This window comes from Gigantopelta aegis, unplaced genomic scaffold (assembly GCF_016097555.1).
Source record: "Gigantopelta aegis isolate Gae_Host unplaced genomic scaffold, Gae_host_genome ctg7660_pilon_pilon, whole genome shotgun sequence".
Classification (NCBI taxonomy): domain Eukaryota; kingdom Metazoa; phylum Mollusca; class Gastropoda; order Neomphalida; family Peltospiridae; genus Gigantopelta; species Gigantopelta aegis.
Genome location: NW_024535993.1, coordinates 1 through 10,466, shown reverse-complemented (window position 1 = coordinate 10,466; position 10,466 = coordinate 1). Strand labels below are relative to the sequence as shown.

The following is a 10,466-nucleotide window of genomic DNA, read 5'->3' as shown; positions in this document are numbered from 1 at the left end:
CCCGACACCCTCCAATTCCCACTCCCCACACAGCAATAACTTAAAAAACCCGACACCATTGGGTCCAAAATAACATTGGAATTTGTTTCATCCTTTTTTTCTTCTATTAAAGCCCCACTATTTGCACATTAGAGCCAAACAAGACATCAGTATTAAAGGCTTTTTCCATATACCACAAATGTAACCCTGTTTAGAATGGTGGGTTGGGGGGTTAAGACCACAATTCATGACTAAAGTGGCAGTCCTCCGTCTATAGGAAGGTGAGGAGGAAACATCATATCCGAACAGTCAAAATGGGCTCCCTTCTATAAGCAAAACACCTGGACAGTCAGGTCAGGTCAGGGTCGGAGCGTGTTTTTTGTTTAACTTGCACATTCAGCGCAAGCTGTTGTAGCGCACACCTGTCCTGGGCGCAGGTGTGTCGGCCTCAGCGGCCAGGTTTCCTGTCCGTCCAGGACAGGAAAGGTGTGGGGGAGGGGGTGAGGGGCGAAGGGGGAACCGCCTGCACTGTCAGGTGCAAGGGGGCACCTGCAGTCCGACCGTGATCGGTACGGGCGGAGAGGTGGTTTGGTGCTATGGAATTTTGAGTCCCGAAGGTTTAATCCAAAGAGAAATGGTGCACATTTATGAGAAGGAAATTAAGCGCATTTTTTAACGGTCCGCCAAAATAGGAGGGAGCTGCGATTATACTTTTGGAATTTAGTTAAGCCGAGAGTTGACTAGTTAGTCCTCTTCGTTAAGGGGACCACCTGGTCGGGTCATAGGGCTTTGCGTGCACATTGAGAGCAAGCTGGTGTAGCGCACGCCTGTCCTGGACACAACAACTGGCTCCTCCGTCCAGGAAAGGAAAGGTGAGGGTGGGAAGGAGGAGGGACCGCCTGCGCTGGCAGGTGCAAGGGAGCACCAGCAGCCCGACCGTGGCCGCCGAAATAGTAAAGAAGGGAGCTACGTTTATAGTTTTGGAATTTAGTAAGCCGAGAATAGCTCGTTAAGGGGACCTACCCGACAGTCAGGTCAGATCAGATCATAGGGCTTTACGTGCACATCCAGGACAGGAAAGGTGTGGGGGGTGGGAAGGAGGAGGTACCGCCTGCACTGGTAAGTGCAAGGTAACAGGCTGGGGGGGGGGGGGGGGGGGGGGATTTTGAAGGAGCAAAGAACAATGCCAAAGAGAAAAGGTGCGCAATTTTGATTAAGGTAATTTGGCGCAATTTTGAACGGTCGGTCAAAAGCCAGAGATACCTAACAGTGGAACATGGCTATTTATATACACCCACAACTGCTGCACTATTTTCTTTTGGAATTAGTTGTGCGCCAAGATACAGTATTGCCTTAGGCTAATGGCAGATACATACTCATCATGTGACAGATTCTATTATACTCCATTTAAAATTTCATATTGTTTTTGTGTATTTCTGGCGAATATATTCATACATATTATTGTCAATTTTATCTATAAAACGTGTTTTCCTTTTCAGGGCATAATACACCAAAGCGTTAGATATCACTATTTTATCAAATTACAATTTCAAGTTCTTTACTTCCGTATGTTATACAACTTATATTTGATAATGGGGGGGGGGGGGGTCGGGGGGGGGGGGGGGGGGGGCGATTTAGCACTATCTGAAAACATATTCATGCATGACAAATCAATTCATTTTTAAACTAAACGATATAAACCATACAAACATGCAGGACACATAATTACGTGGGTAGCAATAAGGAAGGAAGGAAACGTTCTATTTAACGACGCACTCAACACATTTCATTTACGGTCAATTGGCGTCGGACATATGGTTAAGGACCACGCAGATATTGAGAGGAAACCCGCTATCGCCACTTCATAGGTTACACTTTTCGATTAGCAGCAAGGGATCTTTTATATGCACCGTCACGAACTGATAACTAAAAAGTCCACAACACACAAGAAGTTTAAAAAAATACAATTTATTACACTATAACACACAAGCATACATTTATTCCATTCATTCGCTTCCATTCAAATCCCAAAATACCCCTATACTTTAACGCTAATCACAAACAAATTACACAACCCCAAGAAAATTCAACATGTATCACTACGACAGTTAGTCCCTTTTAGTTCTTAACAGTTCAAAACACATGTTCGGTTTCGCATCCACCACGACGACGTTGAGTTGTCATCTACCACGACGACGTTTACATCCACCAAGACGACGTTTATGTTGTCATCCACTGCGACGACGTTTCTGTTGTGTCACCAACCGTCTACCATCATATGGGCCGATGTCAACCCACAGCGCTATGCACCCCTCCACTCAGGCATCAGACGGTCCCCTCGACGGTCAGGTTACTTCCAACACAGATAACCTGCTTCAGTACGTTTCTTTCACCGACCTATGTAGTGCACGCTCTACTGTGTCATATCATGTCACGTCATAGGGTTTTACGTGCACACTCAGAACAAGCTGTTGTAGCGCACGCCTGTCATGGGCACAATAGCCGGCCTTGGCTCTAATACTGTAACTACTTTTATACCTTGGGACTAACCCAACCTATTTTGCCATTGGCTAACCAATATCTGCAATGCAGCAAGATTGCCTCAAGCGATACGCCCGTGCAACTCAACCTTCCTGCTCAGTACTCCTTTACTTTGGGGAAATGTACATAATACACACTAACAAAATAATGATAGCCTTGCCACAAGTCCAAAGCCACAATGTACATATTATACCTGGAAATATACAGATAGACCTGCCTCTTGTCACAAGAGACCCCCAACTACACAATTAATCTAGATCCCAAACTTGACTTGACAGGATAATACATACCACGGTCTTTGATATTCCAGTCGTGGTGCACTGGCTGGAGCGAGAAATAGCCTAATGGACCCACTGATGGGGATCGATCCCAGACCTACCGTGCATCAAGCGAACGCTTTATCACTGGGCTACGTCCCGCCCCCTGGGTAGTAATAAAGAAGATATCAAATATAAACCCATCACGTGCGTAAGGAAATTAAACTCAAATAAATACGTAAAATAAAGTTGTAAAAACTAACAACAATAAAATCATAATAAATAAATAAATAAATGAACTAAAAAAAAAAAAAAAAAAAAAAAAAAAAAAAAAAAAAAAATACAAATTGATAATGAGAAATAAACCCCAACTATATAACACGTTATGTGGGTATACACACCCCCCCCCCAAAAAAAAAAAAAAAAAACACACAAAAAACACACAAAAAACAAAACAAAAAACAAACAAAAACAAAAACAAAACAAACAAAACAAAACAACAACAACAAAAAAACAACAACAAACAAAAAAACAAAAACAAAAAAACAACAACAACAACAATAACCCCAAAACAAACAACAACAACCGCGAAACAATAACAGCTAACTGATAGACTTAACAGCTAACTGGTAAATGAACTAGTTTGTAAATGATCGAGATTTCCTTTCATTCATTCTTTATTTTCACCAGACCATAGCCATCGTTCATGGGATAAATTAAACATAACATATATTATACACTGTGAGCAAGTTTAAACATTTCACATTTCCAGTGGGAGCACAAAATAATAATGAAATAATATAAAATTAAAAACACGAAGTGTCCATCGGTAGGAATCGAACCTACATATACACATACATGTATATAACTACATACATACAATCGCCCCCCCCCCCCCCCCCCCCCCCCCCCATGCCCCGGAATCGATCACTGACGATGCCAGAGGCCGAGTCCGGGGTGGGCGTGCCTGAACCTTAATTGGATATGGGAACGTTAATACAGTTCCCTTCTTCCCACATACAATCGAATGAATAGAACAAACAAGAATAGATGTTTAACGACACCCAGCACGAAATATACATTGGCTATTGGGTGACAAACTATTGTAAAGGCAAAACACGAAGTGATGATCAACACAATCAGATGAATACATATGACAGCAACACCTCATTGTATGTACCGTTATTCACAATTGTTTCTATATCCTTGTTATTAAGCACACATTTTCAATTAGAACTTCTAGAATTAACTTTCTTAAAAACAAAAATCATGGGCATTTAGCTTAGAGCAGGAGTTAACGTTTCACGTACACCATCAATTTGGCCATGTTTAGCAAATACAACAACAACGACAACAACAACAACCCCAAAAGAAAACAGGATAAAACAAAAACTTATATCATTTGTATGTATCTAAACGCCTGTTATCTTATTATAATCATTCTGTGGCGAGTTTAATACATCGAGTTGTTCATATTCATTACTTTGGCCTGCATTAACATAGCTACTCCCACTGTCAAGGCCACTCGGCTCGGCTTCCGTTCGATCATCTGACGTGGATGAAATAAATTGACGTGCGACGTTGTTGCGTTGAGAATTCCGACTTCTAAAGTGCCTACAATTGTACAAAGAAATATCTGAACGCTACGGAATCTTTCGTACTGCACAATGTATTGACTGAGCTTTAACTGTTGTATGAATATCAATAGAACTGACACAACACTGCACTAGCGCATACGATATGTATAATCTGAAATGGAAAAAGAAAAGAAACTGTCTGTCCAGGGAAAACGATTAGTGTAGTAGGCTTGCAGCTTCCATTTTTTGCCATTGAAACCCATTGGTATGAACCTAGTAACAACCATTCTTAAAAGATGATAAACTAAACCATGAACGAATGAATAAATGTGTAACGATACCCCAGAATACACAGTATATCTGTTATGGGGTAAACAAAGGAAAAGTTCGAATGGCTGAACACATTACACCTCCGAGACGAGTAATACTTTATAAAGTAGGCATTCATCGTATTTTCGCACAAAAGTACAAAAGTTACTTACCACAAAACACTTGCAATAAGCAGCACAAGAAGAATCGCTGCGACCACGGCAAGAGCAATGGTGGCGATATAATACCTGTTGCCCTCGGGACCAGTGACAGCTAGGGAATGCACACAGTAATAGGAATCAATGTATCGTAGTAACAGATGTTTAACCGAAATGTTATTATTCAAGGTTAGTGGTAGTCGTAATATATCAAATTAGGGAAAACACACACACACACACACACACACACAGAGAGAGAGAGAGAGAGAGAGAGAGAGAGAGAGAGAGAGAGAGAGAGAGAGAGAGAGAGATTGAGAGAGAGAGAGAGAGAGAGGCGAGAGAGAGAGACGAGAGAGGAGAGAGAGAGCGGAGAGAAAGAGAGAGAGCGAGATGAGAGAGAGGAGGAGGGATGAGCGAGAGGAGAGAGAGAGGGAGAGAGGAGGAGGGGAGGAGCGAGAGGGAGAGGGAGAGAAAGAGAGAGTGGAGAGAGAGAGAGGGAGAGTGTAGAGAGGGAGGAGAGAGAGTGAGAGAGGATGAGAGTGAGGAGAGAGAGAGATGGAGAGAGGAGAGGTGAGAGTGAGAGAGAGAGAGAGAGAGAGAGAGAGAGAGAGAGAGAGAATTGAAAGTTGACGTTTTTTATCAGTAAATCGCAAATTCAAACAATACAAATGACTCAAAACAAAACAATAACAACTGTATGATCAACAGAATGGAAAAGATTGACAGAAATAATGTTCCACAGTGATTAATCGACCTTCCTGGAAATTGTTAAAATCGAGAATGACACCCCACACACATGTACGGGGCAACTGCGTGATGCACGTGAAAACTATGGAATGTGTTTCAGTGTGTTGATAAACAGACCTAAACGTTCTTTACTAGGATGTTTGTGGTCAAAATGTATGTTCAGTCTAATAACTGATATTAGCATTAATATTTCAGCTTCCCCTACTCTTTTTTAAGAGTATATATATTTAATGATTTGCATGTTTAGCCTATATCATTTTGTCCCTAATAGATATCTAATATTAAAAATGTAACCACTGAAATGTTATGTGAAAGTTTGACTTGTATCATATAAGGTTATTAGTAGTGGCAGCCTTGTTTCTTGAAATTAAAGAAATTTGTGGTGTTTTTTTTTTCTCAATATATTTGGCCTATACCATTTTGCCTTTATATTCTCAATGTAACCATTAAAATGGTATGTGAACGTTTTCCGTTTATATAACGTTTAAAACTGACTCAGTGTTCACTTTACAGAAATATATTTAATCAGCAAACAGTGATGATTGCTAATACTTCTGTTATGCTTACCGAAACATTTTAAGTTAATGTCTTCAATTCAATTAAATATTAAAAATAGCTCATCAAATATATGAAACAACTAATTAAAAGGTGAAAACAACGAGAAAACAGATTACCTTCAACACAGGTAAGTCCAGTCCACCCTGTGAGACATCCGCCATTACAGTATCCCAGTTCATGGTGACAGAGTTGTTCCCCGTTGCAGTGTCTCTCTTCACACAGCGATTTACAATTCACACCATAATGGTTTGAATCACAACCTTAAATACAAAGTCGAACTAAAGTTAACTATATCACATACTTTTTAACAGTATTGTTATTTTGTGAATGTCTTATATTCAAACTGGCAAATGACAAAATGATAGAAAATTAGTTCATGAAGCATAAACTTGTATGTGCATGAATATCATACAGTGTCCTGCCATGCCATATGATGTCAATCTGAATGACAAAATGGTAATACATGATCAGTGCCGTATTTCGTCACAATGGAGAGTTGAATGGACATTCAGACAAATTAGTGGATAATTCCATAAATATCTCTCTAGTGCCACGTCTATAGGAAGACAAGAACGTCTGAGGATATCCTTTGCATTCCCACGAAGATGACTAGCACTCCCAAACTAGTTTACTAAATCACAACTAGCACTGGACAGAGTTCATTAGAATAAGTACAGATATGATAACATGTACTCATAACAGTGCTCGTGAAAGGTCAGGATATCCTGCCCCACTGAATAGTGCCACCACAGCTGTCAAGTCTGTCAGTTCATCTAAAAAGATGAAATCTAAATAAATGTGGAAAAGTTTCACCACAAAGATGTATACCCGCCGATGGGGATCGATCCTAGACTAACCGCGCATTTCCAAGAAACACTTTTTTAGGTCTAAGTAATGAATAAAAATAACATATATTCTTGAAAAATGTAATGTAAATCGAACTCAGTACCCTGTTCCTCTACCTCTAGAGCGTTACGTAATTAGTAACACCCTGTTACATGTAACGCGTATGCCAACAGCTGGCCATTGTCAAAATTTCAAGGCAAATCCCCCACTCACTGACCCCTGGAAAGGCGTTGTACCATACCTCTATGGATATAAATATGTTTTGAAGATATGACACAGTTACATTATTTGTTCAAAAATTGCGAAATCTCACATGATCTCTTGTTGGGGAATTCTATACTTGTGATAAGCCAATGAAAACCGAGATCGGCAGAAGCCCGTTAAAAGTGTCCCACTTTCAAAATACTGGCTTTGTTTTTGACATTGATAAGCCAGCGTTATAAAACCATTGCGGAGTGCGGCGTCATATATACACCAAACGCAATTGGATTTTCTGTTCTATATGCTTAAATAATAAAAAATATTCCAGGGAATGTAGTTTTAAATATTTCCATGATTCCATCGCTGACACTGTATCAAAAGAAACAATGTCGAGTTTAACAGAGACAATGAAGTTTGCATAAACCATACCGTCATGCAGTCATGTTTAAAATTTGAAACAAACAGAAACATATTTCTCGAACCTTCTCAGTCACAGATAACAAAACATGAGTCTGGTCTGATTTGTTTTCTGACTAATATCCACTAGACCCGATTATTATCTATTTGTTGTTTTGTCTGCATTGGAAGCCATTATACAAAAGAAGAATATGTAGTAATTGCTGATTAATTAAGAAGTGTTCCTTCTATCCAATGAAAAATCAATAATCATAAGAACGAAGGTCAAACCTAAGTACTTACTATCCGTGCACGTATCTCCTTGCCAACCAGCATCACATGGTCCATCACATGAACCAGTCACGTGATCGCATTGTGCATCATCAGCTTTACAGTGTCTGGCACTGCATGACGAACTGCATCCTGGGCCATATTTTCCATCACACCCTGTTAATATAATGTGATTAATGCTATTAATTTTATAACACAAAGTGCACAAACTAATCACAATTAATTTTAGCTCATTCAATATTTGGGTTCTGTTAATGTCACTACAATTTGGTGGAATTTTAACATGATTAAAATGTATTGCAAAAATACCCAATTTTGCTTGATGTAAAGGTAACTTTGAATGGGCATCAACGATGGCACTTTGTTAAATTTGAAACCATTGTGCTATCCACGATTGTAATAATAATTATTATACTAAAACAACGAGTCTAGATATGTTTACTCCAATCTACATTCCCAGACAAATATACAACCTATGACATTCTACAAAAAAGAGCAAACAAATTCTCACGTTGCATACAAAATATTGTTATACCCCATGCGTCGGTTCTACCAACGGAAACAAAATAACGTGGAGGGGGGGGGGGGGGGGGGGGGGGGGGGGGGTATTAGGCGCATATGTGTTGATAATAAATTAAAACTGATGAAATATCAGTGAATAGAAATAATAGTTATCTGCATAATTTCTATGGCAATATGCTATTTCTTTCCCCAAAAGTGTGCATTAATTTCAATTTGTTTGTGTCATCGCAAGTGATGTTAAGCCCACTGGATTCTAAAAGGAAACGATCCATAAAAAATCAAATAAATTGGCATGAAAGTTTGGACCATGATCACACTTCCTGGAATGAAGGGTTGATTGGTCGACCACAGTAGTTAATAAGTAAATAGGCCTCACGTACTTTCAGTACAGTTTGCGTTTTTCCAGCCTATCTGGCAGCCACCTTTACAAGCACCATCGTGGACATCACATGCTGAGTTGGATCCCTTACAGTGTCGATCACTACATTTAAACATACAGCTCGGTCCAACCGTGTCTTGACATTCTGTAGAAATAGAACCAATGATAGCCTTATTTGTAATGTGTGTGTGTGTGAGAGAGGAGGGAGAGAGACGAGCGAGGAGTGAGAGAGAGAGAGAGAGGAGAGAGAGAGGATGAGAGCGAGAGAGGGGGTCCCGAGACGAGGAGGACGGAGGGAGAGAGGAGGAGAGAGAGAGAGGAGAGGGAGGGAGAGAAGAGGAGAGGAAGAGAGAAAAGAGCGAGAAAGAGAGAGACTGGTGCTGTCTTTTAGTTTACTATAACTGACAATGATCAAGGGGTCATTTCTAAATACGCTTATTGCTACAGATAGGTTCACCTAAATTGTAGCACTGGTTGATCGTTCTATTGAGGGTATTGGTGATATAAACAGTTCTACAAAGATAGGAAAAACAGGCGTGTCATCGATTAAAAAACATCTTATTATAACTTAATATACAGAATGAAATGGCTTTTACTTGATACGACCTCTACTATTAAAAGTGTTAATCATGTCGCGACTCCACACACGTTCCTCTGGGCGACCACAAGAAAATACAGTCCAGCTTCATTTGGCTTAGGGCCGTCGGGTTTTTTCTTATGGCGTTGGTACTGGTTAACAAAATGCAAGTTTAATGACATGATTCTACTCATGCACGTTTAACAGCATGATCCTACTCGAGAATAATCCAAAGGTCTGTGGCTTCCGATTTAAGAAAAAAGTGTATTTTTCACACAGTAGCTGGGTGACTATTTTTGGTTTTCGACAATTCCGGGCGGGGCGGTTTATTCAATACATTTTTCTCTAGCTGTGGTCAAAGTAATAGACCACAGCTAAGAGGATACTTGACCCACTTCAGGCACTAGCAGCCAACCTGATAGCTACTCGACGAGAAATGATCCCAGGTCGTATTAAAGCCGTGCAGAATTTTAGTCTAAGCGACGGTGACTATTGTCAATAAAAATAGTTTAGTTATTTTGACTGCTTCATCCTTTTGTATTTGATATTCTAACCAAGGAATTTTTTACTACATTTAAAGCAACATTTTCTCTGTACATAAAATTATTGAAACGCGGTGAAGATCTTACTTGTTGTACAGTCTTGTTCAATCCATCCTGCTGAACATCCTCTGTCACATCGTCCAGTTTGTTTATCACATGACGGTTTACCATGTGATTCATGACAGTGTCTACCGGAGCAAGATTTGTCACACAGAGGACCATAGTGATTATAATCACATTCTGAAAATGTAGAACTACAGAATGACGGGATGTTTTTTTCAGAATGGCTTTGTGTTACCTTCGGGTTTACATCAAAAGGAAACGCAATAGCCATAAATCACAAACTGGCTGAAACAAACAACAACAACATAATAATAACACAAACAACAACATAGAAGAGGTAAACTGATTTTGATACTACAGGTTCTAATTTGAAGTGGACGGTCTGTTTAAATGATGTACTTTCGGAATAACCGTTGACAATAGTGACTGCCGATGTATAATTATATCCATACATTATGTACTTCTACGACCTGCTTTATAATGACTGTGACAGTATGGCAGAAGAAATAAAATTATAATTTAT

The 10,466-nt window shown here is 39.8% G+C and overlaps 1 protein-coding gene across 1 annotated transcript; it reads right to left on the bottom strand.

Annotated features, from left to right (window-relative positions):
- Nucleotides 1–3,731: 3,731 nt before the first annotated feature.
- On the bottom strand, nt 3,732–10,115 carry LOC121366909 (protein draper-like). Its single transcript, XM_041491153.1, has 6 exons — nt 9,968–10,115; nt 8,763–8,906; nt 7,873–8,016; nt 6,243–6,386; nt 4,837–4,936; nt 3,732–4,391 (listed from the first exon to the last, which is right to left on the bottom strand). The coding sequence occupies exons 2-6, from the start codon at nt 8,875–8,877 to the stop codon at nt 4,190–4,192; spliced, it is 705 nt and encodes a 234-aa protein (XP_041347087.1). The 5' UTR covers nt 8,878–8,906; nt 9,968–10,115; the 3' UTR covers nt 3,732–4,189.
- Nucleotides 10,116–10,466: the final 351 nt, after the last annotated feature.

What these genes read in the sequence shown, in the direction of transcription:
- LOC121366909 (XM_041491153.1), bottom strand. Translation starts at nt 8,877, where the DNA reads ATGTTTAAATGTAGTGATCGACACTGTAAGGGATCCAACTCAGCATGT. An exon ending in AGGAGATACGTGCACGGATA is followed by an intron (nt 6,387 to 7,872) that starts GTAAGTACTTAG and finishes TTTGTATTTAAG; the next exon opens with GTTGTGATTCAAACCATTAT. An exon ending in TGGACTTACCTGTGTTGAAG is followed by an intron (nt 4,937 to 6,242) that starts GTAATCTGTTTT and finishes TGCATTCCCTAG; the next exon opens with CTGTCACTGGTCCCGAGGGC.